Source organism: Bombus bifarius, unplaced genomic scaffold, assembly GCF_011952205.1.
Source record: "Bombus bifarius isolate JDL3187 unplaced genomic scaffold, Bbif_JDL3187 scf7180000008006, whole genome shotgun sequence".
In the NCBI taxonomy this organism is placed as follows: domain Eukaryota; kingdom Metazoa; phylum Arthropoda; class Insecta; order Hymenoptera; family Apidae; genus Bombus; species Bombus bifarius.
The window spans coordinates 404,878-430,058 of record NW_022884384.1 but is presented as its reverse complement, the minus strand read 5'-3'; the positions used below and the strand labels follow the sequence as shown (position 1 = coordinate 430,058).

The 25,181-nt window shown below is 38.9% G+C and overlaps 1 protein-coding gene across 4 annotated transcripts in view; it reads left to right on the top strand.

The window, feature by feature from the left end:
• Window positions 1-23,793, top strand: part of LOC117206424 — a 138,222-nt gene extending 114,429 nt beyond the window's left edge. For all 4 annotated transcript variants that reach the window (XM_033445755.1, XM_033445757.1, XM_033445756.1 and 1 more), the window contains 7 exons: window positions 1,612-1,736; window positions 2,803-3,010; window positions 5,227-5,341; window positions 15,843-16,080; window positions 16,398-16,784; window positions 17,018-17,269; window positions 18,417-23,793. In XM_033445755.1, coding sequence (XP_033301646.1) covers window positions 1,612-1,736; window positions 2,803-3,010; window positions 5,227-5,341; window positions 15,843-16,080; window positions 16,398-16,784; window positions 17,018-17,269; window positions 18,417-20,219 — 3,128 coding nt within the window. In that variant the 3' untranslated portion in view covers window positions 20,220-23,793. The remainder of the gene's footprint in view (window positions 1-1,611; window positions 1,737-2,802; window positions 3,011-5,226; window positions 5,342-15,842; window positions 16,081-16,397; window positions 16,785-17,017; window positions 17,270-18,416) is intronic.
• The last annotated feature ends 1,388 nt before the right edge of the window (window positions 23,794-25,181 follow it).

Genomic DNA, 25,181 nt, shown 5'->3' with positions numbered 1-25,181 from the left:
TTAATTGTCGTCGAGGCCGCGTTCTCCCGCTGCCCATTAGTCATTGGCAAACGTGTTAATCCTCTATAATACAGAGTCGAGGATATTTTTCAGTTTCTGTCTGCGTGTATGCATCAGCGTTTTAGTTGGCCGATGCTTTAGCTCACGATCCTGAAAGCGGTGTCTCGTGAAACTAAGAAACGCCGGTGTCGCGTTGTTAAATGGTAATTTCATTTGCTGCGGCATGTGATTTATGCACCGGTTGCTAGCCGTTGATGTTAGTTAATCAAGATTCGTCGGTTCGTTCTATGCTAAATTTATGAAATTCAACCATGTTTCTACGAACAAGTTGTTCGAGGTTCGGCACACGGAACCGGTTAATTCTATCGATATTAATCTCTGTGGTTAGGTGTTACGAGATTAGCGGATCCCTCGATAGTAAGTGTACGCTTGGCCGAATTCCATAGAATCGAGAGTATCGGAAGCTTTCAGTGGAGCGGATTGATCGGTCGATTTAAGATGATGGAAGGATTTTGGCAGCTTTAATGGGCGTTGATTCTCTACTGGTATCGTTGACGTACACAGTGGGCATCTGAACGCTTATGATCGAATAATTGTTAATAATAATTATTTTGAAGCAACAAAAATCCCACGTACCGAACAGAAAATAACTGTATCCGCAACTTTTCTCGTGCTTCTGTTTCTCTGCGCAAGTTTCGAAACAAAGGGATGGCCACAAACGGAAAACCTGGCAGTAAATCATCTGTGGTCCAGGACAGATTCGCAACGCGTGGCATTGTACAAACAACTCGCGTGGATCTATTTCCGTCTGCGACGAACGGGCCGAGTATCACACTGCCATGAACAATAAACAGCCTTTCGGGGAAAGTGGATGGAAACGAACGCGTGACAGTGTTCGTTCCGGCATTGTATCCGTAATTGCGTCGACATAATGCGCGCGTTAGGTCGAGTTACGCGCAACTGTGCGGCCCGCGTCCACGATGAATAAAACATGCACTTATAAAATGTCGTTACGCTCGATATCACCGAAAGGATACAACGCTTCGAGCCGTGCCATTTGAATAATGAATTCACGGCCGGTTAGTATGGTTTCCCGTAGAATTTTTTAACGCCGCGTTATTTGTTTCTCCGTGAATCTGTCAGATGCACGGAAGATGGTTTATCCCGTAGAGGTTTAATAGTCGAAATGACCGTTTCTTTTTTTTTTTTTTTATGACAGAGAACAGATATTTGCTGGCATAATTCTACTATGTTACGCATACCTGGTTGAATACAAAAATATTTCGCCCGTTTACAAATTTAATTAGCAAACTATATTCGAACGTACGTACGCGATACGCTGCGCTCAATTAAGCTTTTATAAACTTCGTTAACACTACGTTAAAATTGCAGATACATCGGAATATTGCGATGTATTTACCAAATTTATTTACCGAAAAATAATTCGAAATGATCGAACGTCGATGTAGAATTTTATGCTTTTCACGTTCAACGTTGAAACAATGGAATATTGAAATTTCAGAATAGTGAAATATTTGCTCGTAGCGTGACATAGTTAAAAATTTCTGTTTCCGGTAATAGGAGTTTTAATAAGTTGGTTTTCTGTTGCAGAACTCTTTAGAAATGCAGCAGAGGCTGGCCCTCTGGACATCGTGAAGCTTCGCAAAGAGGACAAACTGTTGAACATTTCGGCTAATTTGCCGGCGAACACACCCGACTCTCCCTATGTTCTTCAGGTAACGATCCAGCTATCTTACACAGCTGTCTCGGCCATTTCGACTCGATCCTACTTTTCCAAATCTTTTCTCTGCGTTTCTCGCTAAATTATGTAATTTGCCGTTTCTTCTTCTGGGTACTTTCCTTTTAACGTCGGGCGATGGTCGTTTAGAATCGAATTGAAAAACTTCTCTTCAATTGCAACGCTTCGACGAAAAATTCCTTCCTCCATTGTAACTTAATCAATGTTATTGGAAAAATGAATAATTTCAATTAATAAAACAACGTGGATTAGAAAAGTATTTCGAAAAATTGTAGTTTAATAAGAAATACGTTTTATGTTAATATTTAGTTTAAAAAGAAAGAGAGGAAACGAAGTTTGGTTCGTCGGAGCCTCTCAATTTCGATCCCTTTATTCGGGTCTCATTGTGTCGAAACGTTTTTATCGTTCCGTTCGAGAAGATACGGTGATCGGTGGATAGACAATTCGAGACTTAAAATTTCACGATTCCGCTGCTCTCAATTCGAGTCAATTCAAGCGAAATCTTCCCCAGATTCGACAAATTGTCTCATGGATGAGTTCATCGAGCACCACTTTATTCCGACCGACCCGCTAAAGTGCATTTATTACATTGCAATATCTCTATCGTGTTATGTCCCTCTTGACGTAGTATTTATTTCAATTAATATCGATCACGAACGATCATCAACTTTCACATGTTTAATCAAATAAATAGTAGAAATATTAAATATTACAAATGGGCAAACATTTATATATTTACTTACATATTGCAATAATCCTTTAAACGATTACTTATTAATATTTAAATGGAACAATTATTAACGGATTATTTTCAATATTCCTGTAAGCAGACCGAACAAATTTAATTCCCATCCATCTTCCCGTAAACGAGAAAAATAGCGACATCGATAAAAGAACGACAAGAATGCAGTCCCTTCGAGACGACAATATATTTTATATCTAGATCGCAAGAAGAAAAGTTTCGTGCTATTACACGATAAACTCGATGTACAGTTGATGGAAGTTTGAATGCGGCTATAAAGAGTATATTTCCTGTTTTCAAGATCGTCGGAGCACATCCGGCCTCGTCTGGGGTGATCGAGGCGGAAGTGCTGTGGGCTCTCGAGAGACGTGTGGCGGCCTTGGAACAGCAACTTCGGGAGCACCAAGAAGCTCTGAACGCGTCGCCATCGTATGCTCTTCGCGAACTAAAGCGGCAGGTCGACAGTTTCAAGAACAAGTTGGAGCACAACGAACAACTCAGTTGGCTGAGTAAGTTTTACATTACACGAATATTCTTTCGTTCGTAAAAATGTACAGATTTTCGAAAAGATCGGTCGTACTTTATAATATCGTTCATTGCGTGTGAAATCAACGCTCGGAAGGTCAATTGAGATAAAACAATCCGTCAAGTCGCGGATATTATTATTATATTGTTATTATGTTTAATATCATCGAAATAAATATAATTGTTTGTATTCTTCTGAATTAAAAAAAGACACGGACAATTTTTTTATTTTCTACGCTTAAGGAATGGCAAAAATTCAGCGTGTAATTCAAAAAGTTTTGAAATATCTGAAACGAAGCTGGCAATAAAAAGAAAATAGAATGACATAACTGAAAACATAAAAAGTTAACGTTCAAAAGTGATAGGATGGAGCAAAAATTCTACCATTTCTTGTATCAGAGAGACAGAGAAAGGGATAATCTTCTTAAAATGCTATTGAAAGCGTATTTTCAAAAGATGCCGAGCTTTCTACGCTCCTACCATTTTATTTATTTTATCTTCTACGATTTTTTCCTTTTCTCTTTGTCCAATCGACCATTGTTCGGTGCTTTCAAGCCAATATAAAATTGATCAGAAATTGAAATGGAATATCACGGAATAAAAGTGAATCATTCTCTCTTTTATGTATAATTTAATCTAGCCGATCGTGCCACGCAAACATCAGCCGCGCGCAAAATTGCACATCTGGCCAAAGTTGCGAACCGGAAAATAAAGGACGGAGCCGAAGTAAACAGCGGCGAATCGAAGCGTTTCGAAGCTTTTCGTTTTCAGCTCGTCCCTTCGCCGTTTTCTTCTTCTCCGTTTCTTCGTCCTCTTTGGCGAATCGTAAAATGTCAGAAGCGTTTTCCGCAACACGTCTTTCTCTCTTCTGTAGTAAAAGAAATAAAAATAGAGAAGAGAAGAGGGAAAAGGGAAGATAGAAAACTCGTTTCGAGGTGAAAAATCGTTGATTTCCGCCTTGTTGAGTTTCCTTCGATTGTTCGATCTTTTCGCAACAATTGCCCTCGTTATTTTTCGTAAATTTTTCTCCACGAAACGGATATCGTTGCAGGCGATCGTTTAGAAAAATTTCCGGCCATTTGCGCCCAATCGAAGAATCATTTTAACGCAACCGATTTGCCAGGGACGATGGATATACGCGCAGATAAACAGTACATCGCATCGGTCGAATACGCCTACCGCTGAATAAATATTTGCCCATGCAAGGAACCGTCGCAGCTATTCCTATCTTCAATTTCTAGCCAAACGCGTATATAGATACAAGGTTTCCCTATGACCAGGCTACCAACGAGCTTGGCCCCAAAATTTTCCCTTCTCCCTCTCTTGTTTCCCCTTTTCACGTTCTCATCCTCTCTCGTCCCCTTTTTCATTTGATTTTTGTCTCTTTCCTTCGTATTCGTTCCAATTATATGATCGAAAGATTTGTAATAAAAACGATGCCCGTCCATGCTTGTTTCTTTTTGTGGAAACGAAAGCAATACACTAGAGCCATTGAAATTTCTGTTTAACACATTTCAAATTTTGTTAGGAAAATATCCATTATACGAAGGGCTGAAAATTATAGCGGCGTAAATCAATCCGATCTAGTTTTCGTAAAGTAGCGTTCTGTATTTATTACAAAACATTCGTTATTCGTTATTTTCTCCTTATCGTGAAAACGTATCGCGACAGAGAATGAACTTATAATTAGCTATATAATATAAAAGCAAAGAGTTTAAAACACCAACTTAAATGCTAAAATAACTAAAATTAAATACTCGGTATCTTGATATACACCGCGGAATTTTCAGTCCGCGCAACAGAACTTTCTTAATTTGCTCGCGATAAGATGATCCACAGGTTTCGCGTTTTCAGAAGCTTCCGAGTTCCCAATTCGTCGACACTGTGGAAGCTTTTATTCCCAGATTTCATCGACCAAGGCTATTTTCCTTTGTGCTTTCTCTTTCGTTTTCTCGCGAAACTCTGCGACTTCGATGAGTTTCTTTTTCGACGAGAGCAGGTACGACGTGAATCGAGTCGAATTAACGTCTGAATTCCAATCGAAGTAATTAGTCGAGTGACTTACAATAAGTGACGGCATGCGGAGCGTAAAATCGTCCTGAAATAGCGTTCCAATCAATCAGAAACGCGGTTGGCCCCGTTGGGGCTTATGGACGTCGAACGTTTTCCGGTTCAATCTCCAGACCGCTGTCACTTTCAGGTTTCTACAAACAGCTTCCAGAGCCTCTCTACGCGGATTCCTGCCGCAGATTGCAGTATCGTCGGAAGAGCGACAGCATGAAGCGGAAGGTGCGAGAGAAGTTCCTCAATATCTGGTGAGTCAATAGAAATTGCCGTTCTCTTTACGACTTATGCCTGGTGCATCTTCTTTCTTTGCCCCTTTACGACCGACTGTCCAATCTCTTTTGCTGTCTCGAGCCGCGATTTGATTCTGGACACCAAGGGGATAGGTGAAAGAACGATAAACTGCTCGATCGATTTCTACGCCAGCCGATATTTATGACGAAGAATCGTGAACATCGAAAGAAAAAGTTACATGGCATTCTCTATTTCGTTTTTCTTCCTTTTTTCTTTCTTTTTCTTTTTTCTTTTTTTTTTTTTTTGACATTATGGGAGATTGATATCTAGGCCATCGTGCATAATCGAACTAACATTATCGGTAGGAACTAAAAATAAGACAATTAAATGCCGCCGTTGATTATTAGCCATCTGACGAATTTTAATCTTCGGAAATTCTGGATTCGAATATCGGAATTTCTATCGTATATTACGAAACTTCGAATACCATGAATATTTATTAATAATAATTAATCCTTCGTACGCAAACCAGAGTCAAGCGATATCTCTTCTCTTGAATTTCTTACAGATCATTTTTTAACTCTTCTATCGATATTTATACTATGTTACACGATATTTAAAAATCAGATATTTGATAATTGTTTCAATAAAAATAGTAATTCGAAGTGAGGTGATTGAAGAGAGGCCTTTTGTTTAGACTCAGTTTGGTTATGAAGGATTATTTATTATTTAGAGATATTTGTAGTATATTTCAGGGTTCGTTTCACACACGTATTTTTCTGCAATGAAATTTTTGTCACATACGATAAAAATTGCAAAACTCAAATTTAAAAGTTTCGAAGGTAGAAAAAGCTTCGAAAACATTGTAAAACTCGAAACCAGCGAGTCTGGGAAAATATTCCCTGCTATATTTGGCATATTTTTATAAAATTCGTGTTGTGCGTGTATCCTACGAGCATTCCAACGTGATATTAATTTAAATATTCCCGTAAAAATAATGTAAAAATACATTTTATAATCCTCGAAATCGTCCCGAAGCATCATCGAATCTTTCAAGCCTTAATTAAAATTCGCAAGTATCCATAAATAACTTAGCTGGATATATATATGGATGGATATCCATTCTATTTTTAATTCATCGCTACGATTGACGTCACTCTGATTCATTAAAACCATCACGTTCATCGAAACTTACCATTTCGACTAAACTAATTTAACATGAACTACCATTCAAACATGGACGGAATAAACAATTTAACAGAAATACGATTGTTTCAAAGTTCAACATCGGGTAAATAAATCGTCGTTTTATAAACATTCGTCTGTTTGAAACGTGGCATACGACAGGCCAAAATCGTCTGATCGCTTCGACGTTGGTGATTAATTTTCATCTCAAGGAGACGAGTTGTGCGTGACTCTCTGGATCTGCTTGTGTAAATATCTACGATATATCTACTATCCGTCTGATCATATCGTGTCTATCCGGAGAGAATCGATCACGTGTAGATTAAATTGACAGTAGGAAATTAATCAAAAGATTAACCGTGAAGTGATCTAATTCTTTTCGCGTGCCATCGAAGAGAAGCGTGTGAATAGGTTAGCGGAGAAAGACGCTGCAAATATCGTGTTAAGTCAGGTGAAATTATAGTTAAGAGGAGTTTATACCGTACAAATGGCTTTTGACGTCTGAGTTACCTTTTTTAGGACAGAATGTTTCTCAACTCGCGAGAAACATTTTTTTTTTTTTATGATTGCTAGTAATAGAAATACATTTTATTCGCATATTTTGACACAGAATGCACGATACAATGAAATTTGTGGCTAAAATTTTACTGGTTTTGCCAAAAATAAGTATATTTATCATTTAATTAATTAAGTAATCCATTGAAAGCTTAGAATTGTTCAAACTGTTGTATGTCGAACTTGATTGAATTTTGAAAATAATCGAATATGTTCAAATATCAATTTGAGTAAGTGTAACTTGATTAGTTAAATTTGTGCTTGAAATCAGAGAAATTAACTAGAACTAGTCATATAAAAAAATGTAAATTCGTAGAAATCAGATTCAATTGAGGATATTCGAAATTGAAAGGAACAGGTTCGAGAAATTCAAAGGAACAGATTCAAGAAATTAAGTGAAACAAATTACTCAAAATTTCGTTTCACAAAATTCCGTAAAATCTATCTCCTAAAGCAATTAAACGCCACTTCTTCGAGCAGTTAAATATCAAAATGTTCAATAGTCGGTCCAATCAGGTTCTACATATTATTTGTCAGGTTGATTCTCTATTACACTACAACAAAGTCATAAATCGAAATCGTTTGCAACAGAAAATTTGGAAGACTGCTGGAAAATATCGCATAGAAGAGCAGTTTCATGACGACAACAACGAGATTTTGATGAACCCTGTTGTTCGTCAATCGCGATCAAGTGCATTCAGGGGCATTCAGTTGAAATGGAGCATTATCACGTCACGTACGAGGCAACTATCAATAAACCTGTTCGGAAATTATTGAAATACTGGAGCAGTAATTGAATCGAAGTAGCAAACGAGGTACACTAACATTATTCGAAATAGAAAATTTAAGTAAAGTCAATATAAATTAATTAAAATAATAACACTAATGGATCGTAAAAGTTAATTGATCAAATTTGTATTCAAGAAAAAATTGACGAATCTGTGTTCGATGTAATCTAACCAACAACGAACCTAAGTAACTATAGTTAGAGATAAAGCTCGATAAATCAATATGGTACATCTCTGATCGTCATCAAATTTAATCTACCCTTGACAAATCATGTTGCAAAACCAGCGTTCTTTTTTTTTAATCTTTGAAGTTGGACGATTTTACCATTTTTATTTTTGCGAGTGAAATTTAAATTTTGATCAAAATTGGTCCAAAAATAAATTTACACGATATTTCGACTATATTTTTTCAAAGTAATATTTGTTTATCCGTTTATTTTTTTACACAACACGGCAATTTGATTTTGTCGTCCTATGATCTTGTTGTATCTCTTTCGAGAACACTCTGCGACGATCGTAATCGATCTATTTAATTTCAATCAGTAGCGTTAGAAGGTGAACAACTTGGTTTACTCTGAATCCAGGTTTAAACTGTCCATTATACTTTTAGATTTACGTTTTCAGAGAAACTGAAACTGAAACGGCTGATGTGTTCCGGTGTGTAGAAGTTTCAGTGGGAATTTGTTAAGTTATATTATTTATTATTTGCCGAAGTAATTATTTATAGAAAGTAAAATATAGCATCTACTGCAAAAGTGTAATTTTGTGAAATGATAAGTTTGAAGCATAGAAATCCAATAATTAAACGTTTCGTATAAAATTCCATATTTAATCGGATTTTAATTATAAACTTTAATAATCCCGTTATTTAAATGTTAATCAGTATCAGCTGTGATGCAGCAACGAGTAAACAAATCCGTCATACCGTTGAAAGGTAATTTATCACCCAAGATTTTTCAAAGGTAGTTTATATTCCGCAGTAGTATAAGTCAGCCAATAGGCAGACGCAGATATTCCGTTCATATACGCGTGTTGAGAACAAAACCCATTAAACTTTATGATATACACGAAGTGTCACGGTATATTTTTACAAGGGGGGTAGCTGATACTTATATTCTTCGCATTAAAACTTTTTTAAAGTATAACAACTATGAAATAAAAATGGAACAATTTTTTTTACCGTTGTTTCTGAAACAGATAACGAGTAACACAATTAGTCTACGATGTAGCATTATTAACGCATAAATGTGACGATAATCGACGCGAGGCTAAAAGTACTATGTCTCTCAACGTTTTTGGACGTTTCGTGAAATATATCGATCCGTTTCAGGAAAGCATTAACCAATACGCTTTTTCGAGTCGAACGTATTTGTCTGCATGTTGCTCGCTACTATTTTTCGAGGACACTCCGTTCGTGACGAATATAGATTGCAACGAGAAAGTCATATAAAATAGTCACGACCGTGGGATAAATAAAAGTCGAGTTTCATTTGACACGCGTAAAATGTATGGACGCGGATATTCAGCTATGAACCGTTGCACCGGCAAGATCTTTCCAGCGGATTTACCACTATTCGAATTGTAGAAAAATTGCCCGAAAATGGTGATTCATTTGCATTTGACCTGAAAATTTATTCGTTTCTCACCCGAGGATCTCTATATGAATGATTCATTGAGAAACAAATTCTAATTGTGTTAACATTATCCCTCGTGTTAAAAAAAAAGCGAACGGATAAAAGAAACTGTCTCATAAATTTGTTCATACACTGTTAACAGTAGGAACGGTTATACCAAAGAAGATTATAAATCACTGGCGTTTCTATTTGAACGCGCGGCACACGCGAAGCAAGTTCGTAGCACGAAGTTCCATAATAAATCAAGTCGTCGCCCCGTCGCGTTAATGCTCCTCGTCGATCGTTGATAGTACGAGACTTTTATTTAAGAAGTCCGCGCGGAACGAAAAACTAAAGGGGCGGATGGGGTTGGCGCGGAATTATTTATTCATTTACCCACCGGACTTTATCGTGCTGATCGTTGCAGGATGTCATTCGCAGAAAGAGAGAGCGAGAGGGAGAGAGAGAGGGGGGGGGAGGAGGAAAAGAAAGGAAGAGAGAGGGAGAAGGCACTTGAAGCATTGTGCGCGTAGAATTTTCAATGGCTCACGAAGGAAAGAAGGTGAAGGAGGAAGTCCTCGTGAATTCCGCATCCTCTGAATCACTGTGAAGTGGGATAAGAAGGAGAGAGAGAGAGAGAGAGAGAGAGAAATAGTGCAACGTCTACGTCTCGTGATTACGTAATGAGCGTTACGAGACGATTTATGTTTTTGATTAAGTTGCACCGAATGATACGGCGTTTAAATGATAGAGGAGGAGGAACCTTTCGAATTCTCGTTTTGCTTTTCTCAACATTGATCTTTATTCTTCACCTTTTTGACACTCGTTATTTCAAGTTTTGCTATTTCCGAGCTGAAGTTTCCGATGAATTTAGCTTATTAATCTTGTAATTACCTTCCGAGTCATGATCATTCTGCGTGTTTACGCGTTGTTATTCCTTGCGCTTTTTATTTTGCATATACATAGCTTTATGAAATTTTAAGAATTCATGAAGGATACAAAAAAGGATAGTGAAACATCGAAGAAGGAAACGCTATACTGTTGATTTCACGTCCGTTGAATCATTGAACGAAACAAGGGAGAAGTAAGCGTAGAATATTCTGTGCACACTTTTACGTCATAGTATAACGAGCGTCATTGCATGATTTATCGTTCGTCCTCTTCCTTTCAATCACAAGTGATTTTACCATCATAGGTGAACAATTATCAAAACTTGATTAATGGATCAGGAGAAATCAAACTTGACATGTGACGTGAGAATTTATAGACAAAGTTTTTCCATTCAATTATATTGTTATCGTTTATTTCGATAGAATGAAAAGGAATATTCTTATTGAAGTAGACGGAAATAATTGAACAATATTTTCTAGTTGGTTTAAATGAAAAAAGTAAATTGAATTGGAACAAATAGAAATTGGTATATACTTCGCTGAAAATTAGTTGGAAAATTCAACTTCATCGCGTGTACGGTGTGTTTCAAGAACAATTGTGAAAATCCAAAAATATTAGTCTCTTTGGGAACATATACCGAAACCTCTTCAGGTTGATACTGAAACTCGCTCGACCGTTTGGAGTGTTCAAAAATCTGGCCACGTTAACAAGAGCATGGCTTTGATGCAACCAGTATAGTTTAGCTTTAGGTCTCACAAAGCAAACAGTGTTCGTATCGAATTGCGAATGAACAGAGAGAAAATATTAAAAACCGATTATCTTCAAATTTTCTGATTTTCTTCTCTTTTTACTTTTTAATAAATTTTATTGGAATTTAAATATGTTCGCGCAATTTCATCCGCGAGCTTTTTCCAAATAAAAGCTTGTTACAAAGGAGACTGTTCAATTACATCCGTTTCTTCCAGAGAAACGATCTCGGTTTCAAGCACAAACAGTTTTCGAACAAACATTTATACATAAATGTATACTCAGGAGTCCATTAGCTCGGGTCAATAGCTCGTGTTTTCCAAAAACAGACTGAAATTGAAGCTTTGTTTTTCTCTATTTAACGCGAGAATGTCCTTTCATGAAATTAATTTGCTGGGACATGAATTTAACAATGAATTTAATCGACATTGCGGTATTTCAAAAAAACGAAAGGTAAACTCAAACTATCCGGAAAATCAAATACTTCATTTATAAAGTCGTAATTACTTCCATGTCAGTATTAATTAAAACCTTGACGATATGTATAAAATTGTTTTCTATTGAGCTAACGAAGCGAGCCGTCCAGCTGAAACATCGAGTTTCAACGCGATTGAAACGCGTTTCAGCACTGAACGTAATTCGCTATTGGAGTTAGAGGAATTTTGGTGGCTCGTGTTGGAATTTAGAATTGGGTATCGCGTATTCGCGAAATTTAACGATAGTCTTTTCTTACCTTCCTTTTCTTCTTTTGAAGAAAAAGGATGTGTGGTAACCGGTGATATCGGAATTTAATTCAACAGATTTATTACTCTAGCGTAATTGAGAGCTACCATGAAAGTTTCAAGTTGAGGAGAATGTGGAAGTGTTATAGGAAATTGATCAGACTTCGGTGTAATTAATATTATATCGACCTGTTATAAATGAATATTACATCGAAACGTTATAGGAAAACAGCGATTGCGTTGGCTTTCTAACGATACAATGAAACACATAACTTATCAAGATATATGACCAGTGAATATTCTATAAAGTATCTCGCGTTTGTAATCCTCTTGAGAAATTTAATTAAAATTTTTAATGAATATGGTATAATCAACGATGAATGGTATAAAAAAAATGTAAGAATTTTTCTAATATAAAATATTAGAAAAAGAATCGTTTCTAAGTAAAATACGCTACTTTCCGTTCTAAGGATCACATTCCATTACGCGTTCTCATCAAAGCAGTAATAGCACTGACTAATCTTTACTGTTTACACGATCGATAAATTTCTGTAAGAAGCCGATAGATTGCCGCGAGTACATATTAAATTGCATTCAATTTGTACAGCGTGTAATAAAGTACGAACGGGTGAACGTAGACAGCAAAGCTTACCAATTTGCGTGGTCTGCATGTCTCAAATGCCAGTTACGTTTGCGAGTAGTTCTAATAACTAAGAAACTTCGATATTCCTGCCAGACGTTTAAATGTCAAGTTATAAATATAAAAGGCTGCCGTTTCCGAGCATAATGCCGAAGTCGATATGCAACCGCAGCTAGTGAACTCATAACAATTATGTTATTAGTCAGGGAGGAAAGTCATTCGAATGGAATTAGTATCGATAACGAAGTTTCTTTGAATCGAAAGCGTGATAAAAGCGAAGTATCGTGTGATTCGAGCAAACAACGCTCGTGGAGATTATTGGAAGCAAAAGGGCTCGACGGCGGAAGAAATTAATTGCCCACTAAATTGACCGTATCGATAAACAATTAAATCCTTTACTGTCACTCTTTACTTACATTTCAATTTTTAGCTCTTAACGCGTCTTTCATTTTGTTATATACAATATCGTAACTTTGTTTCTCGCACTTTTGTTTTTGACATGAAAGCGTTTTAATATGGACTCTCCATATTGTGATTTTCTTATATGATAGTATCGGGACACGTTTCATTAAAATGCATTGTTCTGCGTCCCGTTCTTTATGCATTCATCCTGCGAAGATCTCGCGATGCAGCGCAACACGTTCGACATCGTTTCGTGAGCGATTAAGCGCACAACCCGTGGGATCTTCGTCAAGATTACGCCGAATTACGTGGGTAAATTGAATTTCGAGACGGATCGTACAACTCTGCCTGTTGGGAATTCATGTTCGACGCTTGAAACAACCGAGACACCGCCCGGACTCCAGTGCTGTTTTATTCCTGATTTTCGAAACGAGAGATCTATCTGTCTGTAAACGTTTTCAGATCGATTTTACTCGGATGATTTACCTTCAAAGTATAAACGCGCTTGTAATTCATGTGCGAGAAAACGGTGGAATAAAGTTCGACAATAATCACGCGCTTCTATTACCATTTCGCATAACCAGTCATTCGTTCCTCGTGCTTTGTTTCGTGATGTTTTATTCTCCTGTTTTTTTCCTCGTGGCAATTCGATTTCTTTTGTGAAATGCACCGAGACTCGAAAAAAAAAACCGATCCAGGATTTTTCGCAGAGGAGGAACTCGGCATGCGAAGCACAAAGTTTTGATTATCGTTTTGCAAAAGCTCTGTTTTTCACGGAAAAAAACACTGCACATAAAAAACGAACGTCAATCGATTCCCGCACGGAAACAAGGCAAATAAACCGCAGCAAACATGCCGGATGTACGAAACGTCGAACGAGACGTAACAAATGCTGCGCAAATCGCCATTCGCGGAAACCGCATGAAAATATCGCGAACCGTTCCGACAACTAAGATTATTAATTGATTGCAAACATTGAAAATGTTTTTCGTCGACTTATTCGGTTTGAACGGATGGATGGATGGCCCGTGACAGTAGCAAGCTCCGTAGTGTTACCGCAAAATGCCATTAAGCTACCGTTATCTCTCTAATGACCTACTATTGCTGGGTTATAATAGGGAGCGTCACAAAGCGAACATTATCCCGTACCACGATTTGATGCGCGAGCTAAATGCGGATTGCCAATTAGCGGTCTTCGCTACACGTGCTTCTGCTTAATCTCCTTGATCGTGCCTCGATCTCGACACATCAACTCCTACGTAACGTCGAGTAATTGTATTTGACCTGATTGGAATTCGTGAAATCTTAAGTAGAACATTTCCAGTTAATGAAATCTATTGGATTCGCTGTTCATTCACTTGTTCGTTCGCGGCGGTTGGATTTCGAACAAAAGTCTTTGTCTTGGGAAAGGAAATATGGTAAATTAAAATAACGAATGTCGGGTAATAATTTTATTTTTCATTCTTTGAAGCATTCTAATTGTCATAGTAGTCGTGAGATTTAATAATTTAATAACAAATTGAACGCTAATTATTTCTGAGAATCTACTTTCCTCCCTGGCAATTTTCTTCGCGCGATATTACGTTGCTAACAAAAGTAACGCTAAAGTCTCGTGACAGCTAATCAGCGGAACGTCGACATAATGCAGTGTCATGATCGCTTGTTTAGCATCATGTGGTTTCCCTGACGACGAGAACAAGCGAGAAATGCCCAAAGGGCTTACGCTTCGCTTGGACAGCGCTGGTAGAAGTATCAGTCCGTCCCATAAATTCATACTGCTCGTTATACCGATATTTGAACGAATGTTTGAAACGTATGTACATTTCAATGGTATAAAAGAACGTAATCATCTTGTGGTTTCACAATTCTCTCCAATCTTTCTCTCAATGTTTGTAAGATTCCATTGAAATAGTTTTCTTGTCGTTAACGTTATTAAATCATTTATATTATATTGATAACCCGTAACCGTGTACGAAAGAGCTAATATATTTTCATTCAATTAATAATCGTTTCGATATAGAATTAAAGTTTCGCAGAACATAACAATAGTTTTCGCTCTTCGTATATCGAATCTTTTATCATTTATATATATATGTTATTCAAACGAATATTTTGCCAGCAAATACAGTACTATCAATATTTGTCGAACGACACAATCACTCTTCTATCATTTACACGATCGGTCGACCATTTTTTAGAAGGAAAAAATACCATTGCGAGTACAATAAATGTTTACTTGATATTTGAAGGTACGGACACGTGGTGTATAGTATGTTTATCGTGATTAGCCGCGTGTGCTGTTTGGCACGTTACACTGGCAAATCGATACATCCCTAATGCAATTCCAATCCGTCGTAGGTCGGGCTTCATGTTGATTTAGTTCAATAAGCGGGTAACACATTATTGCGCAAAATACTGCATACCAGGCAACGGTGGTACTTCGACAAAATTACATACTAATCCGATTAATTTTATCCGGATGATGAGGCGGAGGGGATGATGTTCGCGATCTTAAAGAGACTCGATACTTTGAAAGGAAACTGGAGCCTCCGTTTTTTCCTCGAAGCAGAACCGTGCTCTGGAATTTTGCATCTCGATTTGTGGCTCTTCTCTGATGTAGAAGCATGTAATTATATGGAAATTGCTATTGCAAGCAAAGACACGGGATACGAAAGAAAAGAAACGTACAAAATGCACCCCTTTCGAATATAAAAGTAACTGTTCTTCTCGTGATTCTAAGATAGCTGGCTTGATTCTGCCGTCTAATTCTGTGACGTCTTATTCCAGTTATCTTATCATCGTATCGTGAATTTGTAAATTTCCTAAAAACGCACATGGACGTTCACGGTCTAATCATAAAAATTCCAAATCTGAGGGCACTAGCAATTCGGTTAAACGATAGAAATTAATCCATTGTCTATTTGTCTAAATAGAATTTTGATGCTACGAAGTTAATGTTTGTGATTGTGTTACAGCGACGTTTCAGTATCGTCGAACGTTCGGGAGTGGCTGCGCTCACCAGCATTCGATGCACGGCAATGGGAAGACGAAGAGCTTCTATTGATGCTGCAGACGATGTTCGTCGAGCTGGACCTACCTCAAAAGTTTAACATTCCTTTACCAATCCTGAGGAACTTCCTCTACGAAGTTTATAACAACTATAACGAAGTGCCGTTTCATAACTTTAGGCATTGCTTCTGCGTGGCGCAAATGGCAAGTGCACGATCTACACGCCTGCCGCGTTAAAACACAACGCGTGGGTTTTTCCATCTATGTAATTTCTACGCGTTTCGTTTTTACGAATGGCTTACGCGCAATCTTCTCACAGAGCGAATATACGTAAACATAATAAATATAGGAAATACTCGAATGGCGTAGATGTTAGTAAAATTTAGAGCAATTAACTCATAACGTATACTTAAATATGCTCTTAAATATGCAAAGAAACGCGATTAAAATGATACGATGAAAATAAAATAAGTATATACATATAATCGTATTTCGTTTTAACCAATGTTCTGTTTACGCAGATGTACGCAATAGCCTGGACAGTGGATCTTCCGTCACGAATCGGCGATCTGGAGGTTTTTATATTAATTGTCTCCTGCATCTGCCACGATCTAGATCATCCAGGATACAACAACATTTATCAAATAAATGCCCGTACCGAGTTGGCTCTGCGTTACAACGATATCTCACCTCTGGAGAACCATCATTGCTCCGTAGCTTTTCGTGTTTTAGAAGCACCGGAATGTAACATATTAGCGTCGCTGGACAATGCGACATATCGAGTCGTACGCGAAGGGATCATCAGGTGTATTCTTGCAACGGACATGGCCAGGCACAACGAGATCCTCGGTCAATTCACGGACATCATCCCGGAATTCGATTACTCCAGCAAGGCTCATATTAATTTGGTAAGTTTTTACGTTTCAATTTGTCATATCATTTCATAATTATTTTGTCTACGTACGATTACGATATAAACGCACGAAGTGAAACAATAGTTCGTGTCAAATACAAAAATCTACGATAAATTCATCATTCGGTAATTCAATAATTAAAGTCCGCTGTAGCGACTACTTTTAGAAAATTAGATTTAAAGATTCAGATTAAGGCAAAGTTAAATATCTGTGATTTGCTGTTCTAGTTATCGATGATCCTCATCAAGGTGGCGGATATTAGCAACGAGGCCCGGCCGATGGAAGTCGCGGAACCGTGGCTGGATAGGTTGCTGCAAGAATTCTTCAAGCAGAGCGACGCGGAGAAGCTCGAAGGACTTCCAGTGACGCCATTTATGGATCGCGATAAAGTAACCAAACCCTCGTCCCAAGTCAGCTTCATCGGTCTCGTTCTACTTCCTCTTTTCGAGGCCCTTGGGGAACTGCTTCCACAGCTGCAGGTACTTTTATTACCACCCTTATTGTCCAAGGTGCTGTTAGTATTTTGATAAGGGTAGATGAAGATCGATACTTGGAAAAAATATAACACTTTTACAAGTTTGACATAAAACTTCAAGCTTGTCCTTTGCTTTAATATCAAGTCCATTTGCATATCAGATCCAAACAGTATATCAGAAAACTCTTCTACCAAATTATCTATAAATATTATCACAATATGCACAGCTCGATGAAATGTTATTCGCAAAAATGATTAAATAATACTATGTGCCACCAATATCGAGTAATTAATATAGTTTTTTTTATTATTAATTTCTTTTTGATAATACTATGTATAAGAAAATAGCTGGCTAAATTATGTAACGAGAGAAGACGACTAACAAAGAATCGAGCGAATATTTAGTAGATTTAAAACAAGACTTAAAAATGTAGCTACGACGTTTTTGTTACAAACAAATTTCCATACAGCAGAATTGTTCAGATCATCGCGTGTATTCTCCAAATCGCTTTTCAGTTATCGTCGATTCTCAAACGTCAATAGGCTTTCGATCATCGATCACGTATCAGCTTTATCGCTCAGGTCACTCATCGTAGTGTATGCACACGGCTTTATAGCCTCTCCATGTTATAGAGTATAATCCACTCGCTTGATAGTTAATTCAAAGGTAATGCAACCACGCTGTGACGATAATGATACGTCTTTGTGTGTGATCTGTCTCCAAAGGTTGATATTCTGTCTATGTTAGAGCTGAAACAGTTGTGTAGGCGTGTATGTGTGAAATGAAAATAAGAATACGTGATCTACGGTATGATGATTGCCTTTGAATTAGCGAGAGGATCATCCTGTATTAAACTGAATGCAAATCTTGCGTGTACAAGAGAATGTAAAGTTTCAAATGTTTGAAACGATTATTTGATTTTTTGATTTATAAAGGAAGCGTCAATTAGGTTTCTCTTGCTGCCTAAACACGATTTGCATCGTGTACCAGGATGATCGATTATTTCGCAACCGTGACGCGTAGAATGAATATTCCCTAGAGAGTTAATAAACCGGTTCTAAATCGTAATTTTATCGAACTAAGAAATCTTCAAAATCTTAATATTTAAATAGCAAACACACTAATAAACACAGAAAAATTTCTCTTCCAGAACCTAATAGTTCAGCCAGTGCGGGAAGCTTTAGAATATTATCGCAGATTGAACGAAGCAGCGAAGGACGAGCGGCATCACCGGAAGAGCATAGCAGACCTGGGCGAGGCAAATCTGATAACCGTAACGTCCGGGACCACCGGGTCAGCTAGCGTGGTGAAATCTACCTCGTCGCACAGTATGCGCTCGAAACGTTCCATAGGCACAGTTCACTCGCGATCACGATCCACCGACGACGAGATGACGGAGAACTTGACGGCGGAAGAAGCGGAGAACCTCGAGAGTTCGGATCCTGAGACAGCGACCGAGGTGGAGGTGAGCGAGAAAACGTTGAAGTTCAAAATCTCGACCGAGGGGACGTTGACTGGGCCGGCAACAGGTAGGAAAAGCTACCCGGGTAGTCGAAAGGGTAGTCGAGAAAAATCGTCACTGGATTATCATAGTCACGACCTAGCCAGGGCTGTTAGGGATCACGAGCGCGAAAGAAGACGCAGTAAAGGAGAGAATCTTGGCAGCGACCTGAGTTCGCCCGTCAGTGCGTGGTCCGCGGAAGGAACCAGAATCCTCGAGGAGCTGGAGAAAGACGAACCCGTTTTCCTAGATGCGAAATGGAACGAACGAAAAATGGTGGAGGGCAACGGTAACGTGGTAGTCGAAACCCAGCAGAGGAACAACCTGAAGAAAACGAGTAGCTTAGTGGAGAACGATCAGGAGATGAAGTCTAGTCGCAAAGAGGTACAGAGGGAGACGGTTGGGCTCCGGTGTTGTTGCGAGGATAAAACAGGACCCAACAATCACAAGTCCATCTTTTCCAGATTAAGAAACTTCACGGATCGGCTGAGTATCAGCTTCGACTCGAAGGACCCTACTGCGCCGAAGCCTATGAAACACGTAACCAAGACGCTGAACAAAAGCAACTTGATGACCACGGCGACCACTTCTTCCAGGCGCAATAACTCTCTAGCAGTTTGCAAGCGTTGCAACCTTACTAAAGTCTCGGTGAAAGAGAACAAAGCTATAGCGACGGTGGTGGAATTGTCTTCGGTGGATAAGCGTGCTATGACATTGCCAAAGGTGAGGAAATCGACGGAGTACAAGAACAGAGGCAGTGTCTGGAAGGTGTCGTTCGTCAAGGAGAAAAGATCGTCCGCTTCGTTGGAAGCTTTACCGAGCGCGATGTCGGAGAGATCTTTGGCGAAACACCGGCGAAATTCTTCGAATCCCGAGAGCAAGTCGCACAGTCTGAAAGAAGCGAAGGATCAAAAGACTCTGGATATCGAGTTCAGAGAAATTGACGTGCGTACGAAGAAGCAGCAGCAACAACCGGAGATCGTTGTCAAGCCTGAGCACGGGTCCAGAGAGGCTGTACAAGAAGATATAGGCAAAATAGAAATTAGAAGAAGCTCGGCGAGCATGGAGGATATCTCGAAGATGGCGAAGCAGACCGAAAGCGTGATGCTCGGTTCGTTGGAGCCAAAGAAGACGGAGGAACGTCCACACACGGGTAGTTTGGACTCAATGTTGTGCAAGGACTCGGCCAAATGCCGGAAAAAGCCAACGTACTCTTCGCCAACTGCAACGTCCAAGAAATCGCCTGGTCTGTTGTCGCGATTCAAGTCCGGTATGAGTATCGACAGCACCAGGAGCAACAGCAACAGCGATTCCTTGCACGATCAAAGCTCGCAATCTCCGAGCGGCTGGATTTCCTCTCTGACGGCAAGCTTTCGACCAAAGAGGCAGGTATCGGAAGTTCCGTTGTCGTCGCATCCTCCGCGTTCATCGAGTCGCGAGGAGATCAAGTGATACGGCCTGGTGGTCGAGGACTCTTCTGAGAAACAGTTGTCGGGCCTGCACAAGTGGCTGGCTGAGAATATCTTCTGTTGCAGCAGTTAAGAACGTGTGCTCGCGTTTCGTGTAGTGTCGATCCACGAACCGAGGGTTGACCGCTACTTTCTCGCGCGTTAAAACTAGAGAAGTCGATGATTATCAAAAGTTGGGAGGAGACGTTGGAGCCAAAGATCGTTGACGAAGGCTGAAATTAAAAGAAGAAGATCGAGAGATACCGTGACGTTAAGTGCACGGAAGCGAAGGAAATCGAGTTGACGATCAGAGCGTTCGTGTTCCGTCGACATTGTCTCGACTCGATTTTCATTAGATTGTATCGCCGGCCATTGTTGGATCACATCTGTCTGTTAAATCGAAAACGATTATTTACCTCGACCTCGTGCGCTAGACGTTATTCGTAAGGAAATTTCCGATGAGGCTTTTCTCGATCGACCGAGTCGCCCCGCGTTATGTAACAATCTATCGACGACCGATCGATCGGTCAGGAAATATAGTATCGTGACAATCCTCTATCCAATAGGATCCGCATTCCGCCAATTGAACACGTCTTGACTACTCTGAGTCTGGATAGACTGGGTCGCGGAATGTTGCGTTTCTCGCGTGAAGCTCGAAGGGATTTTAACTTTAAGAATTTTTGAGCCACGTGTGTTCGGTATCGGGCGACCACGGACACGATCGTACACCATCACCTGGGCGATTTCCGGGACAAGCCTTCTCTTCGACGAGGAGGCAAAGAAAAACATTAGCGAAAAAAATCTGATTGTTCTGCCGCATCGCAGATGATTTGGCAAATTATTAGAATGTAACAGTCGAAAGAGAGTAGGGGCAGACTTTCAAGTCAGTTGTACGAAATTCAAATCACCATTTAAAGAAAGAAAAAAAAAAGGAAAAAATAAGAAAAAATATGTCTTAGAGTACGTGCGTGTAGTATGTCGATTAGCTGTTCCCAAATGTAACCAGAAAATGTGTGAGTGTAATTAACGTTCGTATCGAAGCCAAACTGTCGAACAGCTGGCGAATACCAAATATATGTATATTGCTCCTAATTATCGATCTCCGTTCCGAGAGCAGAGTGAATGGAAGAGGAGAGTGTGTTAGAATGAAAGGGAGGGAGAGAAAGGTAGAAGGAAAAATTACGTACGATAAAATTTAAATGTCGAGATCAGGTGGTGAGAACGAATTGAAATTAGAGGAAATTAATGGTATAGGAGAAGAAGAAATTAGATCAAAAAAGGGAATCCAAGTTAAGAAAGTAGGAGAGAAAATATATATGGATGAACGGCCTGAAAGATAGAAGAAACTGAGAAGGCGCGGTATATAAACTATTTTATTTATTGTCCAATTAAAAGGATAGCCTAATGAGTAATCATTAATGTTGTTCGTTATTATACATATATACATATATATATATATACATAAAAAATATATATATAAATATATGCAACTCCCATCGAAACGCATAACGTATATAAATATTATAAATACATAAGAAGAAAAAAATGATCGTACGAAGAAGCAGGTCCATTGTAACACACAAGTTCAGCGTGTAGGTAGATAGAGAATGCAGCAGATCTAGACAGGCACGTCGTGTCGAATTACAATTCGAAAAAATTCATGCCTCGTTTGAGACAAGAGGAAGAAAAAAAAAAGAACTAAATAAATTGGAGAAGAAAATGGTAAACCTGCCCAGCGACGAAAAACGAGAAGACACGAAAAAGCAGAGAGAAAAGAACGGAAAGAAATTTTCGTGTGTCGTAAACGTCGCGGAAAAAAGAGACGAAACCGATCGTTCGAATTATATCTCGAGGCAAATACTCGCACGATTTGGAAAATGATTTTGTTGATCTGTCAGAAATTTAGATGAATGTTAAATAAACGCTGTTTCCTCGTTGAGAAGGTGTCTTCCTCTGATTTAAAAACTACGAACAGTTATTCCAGTCGAGAATTACATAAACCGAAAAAAAGTCGTTAGAAAGTCGCCAGTATCCTCTGATCTAACGATTCTTGTACTTCGTCTACTCGTAGTCGATAAACACCCTATCCCTGAGAATGGTATTCGCTTATCTACTCGCTAAATTTTTAATGGATCGACAAAAAATGTATCCTCCGTTTATTTGAATATTTTAAGAACGCGTTTAGAACGAGAAGAAAGCGGGTAAAAAACGAAAAATATGATTATAAAATGGATACAGCCTAACGTAGAAGAACACCCTTGTGATGCACGCGTTTTCAGCCTCGACACAGCATCAATTCTCTGCGCAACGGTGTCTCGCTTTTTCATTTTTAGATGTTTATATTTTTATACTCCACCAGCAATGTGTCTCTACGGCGATGAAAAACCGCATGTATTGTTGAAGTCTAGTCTTACGTTATCGTCTTCACGACCCCCCCAAAAAAAAGATTGAATTTTTTTGGGGCATTCTTCGTTTTTCTACGGCGATCGTAGAACAGGAAGAAAAAAAACCCTGTATCCACGCGATCGGCTCTCTGCATTCTGCGTAATGCTTGTTTGATTTTGTCTCCCCTCTCGAGAGAAGCCGCGGGAAGAGATTCGTTCGCTGTATTTTCGAAATACCTGCTCCTTTCTGGGTTAATTTAAAAAATTCAATCAACAGGAAGACATCGATTTGCCTTTTAAGTAAGAAACTTTGATCTCGAACTTACCGTTTAATTAGACATTTTCTTTTTCTTTTTTTTTTTAATCAATCGTAGACGTTTGTTAGTCGATAAATCTCTTCCTACGGCGGCCAGGACTTGCGCGAGCATCCTCAGTCTAGCTCTTCCTTGATCGACCGTAAACATTGGTCGCGTGAATCCTTCCATTTCGTCGTCGAATCTCGTGGAATACTCGACCCACGTAGACGAACAGAGAGACAGGATCGGCGAATGTGAAGGTGTGTTCGAGCAAGTGAGCCATGTCGAAACACACAACGTTGTAAACACGCTATAATGTAACTTATTAAACTTCCAGTGGTACGAGGCAAAAAAAGTATTTGATCTTAACATCCTCACGAGTAAACCAGAAAATACATGTTTCCATCGAAGAATCGAAATTCCTCGGTTCTATCGCACCAACGACTGATTATAAAAATCAAATGCTTTTTTCGTTCTATCACTCGCTGTCTGTGCCTGATCTTTGTCAATATTTATTTGTCTCTTCCTAGACGTTAAATCGATTACACATGTACTAGAGGTTACAGTATAATGGAGCAATCGGGCAAGTCCGTTTTCCTAGAAACTCTCGGACCATCCCGTGTCGACAATCGAATACTCCTCATTGAATCGTCGGTGTTGTACTAATTTTCAAATTTTGAATCGCGGGCGCGGTCAGCCGAACTACTATAAATAATATCGCGTTGATCGAGCTCGATACTAAAAGCAAAACGAGGCTTCGAGGAAGAAATGACTGAGAGCAGGAGGAGGAACGAAATTCGGTGGTCCAATCGTTTAATTCGCGACGAGGTAGCCCTCGTGTCCCAATTATTCTCGTCAATTACCGCAGCGTAATCGATCGTGCGTTTTCTCTTGCCGAAAAAAAAAGAAAAAAAAAAAGGAAAAAAAGAAAAAAAGATGAGAGCGATGGTCAGAAGAGATTGGAATGGTGTCACGATCGGAAATCGTGAACAAAAATAGGGCACAGAGTGTGATTTTCTGAAATACACGCTCGAGGAGATCCGCTTTAAAACGAATTCTATCGTCCGCAACCTTTGTGATCTTCGTTTCGTCGCCCACTCAATTACCTTCGCCGCGGATGCGGTGCTAATTAACAAACAAAGGAGCGATCGTCGCGTTAAACGGACGTCGACAAGCGCATTGTGACGACCACGACATTGTGAATCGAGACGCGCCCAGATGACTTCGTTTTTATTTGCCGTGAGAACCTGTGAGAGTCACGTGAATTTCAGACGAATACAGGCCGCAGATGTACACGGATTTGCTTCGATTTCGAGAAAATGGAGATGGAGGTGAAATTGAAGAGAAGCGGGGCCAAAGTTCAGAAAGTATTACTAGTTGAAATAGAATTGAAAAGTTAGTGTAATATGGGACCGAAGATTATTCATAATTAAGAAAAATGTAAAGTAAGATTTTGGTAGAGAAAATCCTTGATATTTGTACATACACTAACATTTCCACGTTCTTCCTTTTCCTAATTTCCAGTCCTATTTAGTTGATTCAATAAAATCGACATTCCCAGGACACATTCGGTCCCATCAACCTAAAATCTCGAACGATCATTATGTTCTCCTATTATACTCTTCCTTAGTATCCTAATTTTATGTGCTTCGACTATTCCATGCGTTTGTAACGTCTAAAACACGATCATTTCGCGATGAACATTCACGTTCGCAATGGATATGTTTGTTTCTACACGGTAATACCTAAAAACGTATCTTCAATTCATCTTTCATTGAATTTACTAATGAGAAAATCATAGTTTCCTATATTTTATAATTACATAGTTTAATTAACGACTAAATAACTTTAAATTACGAGTTAACAATTTTTACATGTATAATGGAAACCGAAAAGGAAACCGATCGTCAGTTTTAGCGGTGAGACTGCTAGTAAAATGGCAGAGCAATATCAATTATCGAAATGCACCGATGTAAACGCTCTTTCGTGAATAATAATTTGCCTTCTAGAAAAGATTAATCTTAATCTTCGGATCGAATGTACTTCTATAAATTTTCAGAAACTTTTGTATCACGTTTTGTATCACGTTTGCTTGATATGTTTTCCTCCAAAGTTTTACCGAGATAAGATAGAGAAGAAACGAACGACGAAAATTAATGATATAGACACGAATATGTAAATTCTATGGCAAATTGGCGAAATATTTTCGTATAACTGTCAAGCTGAAGATGAGCATCTCGAATAGTAAACGATAGGTAAATATGAATAATTTATTTGAAGAGACAC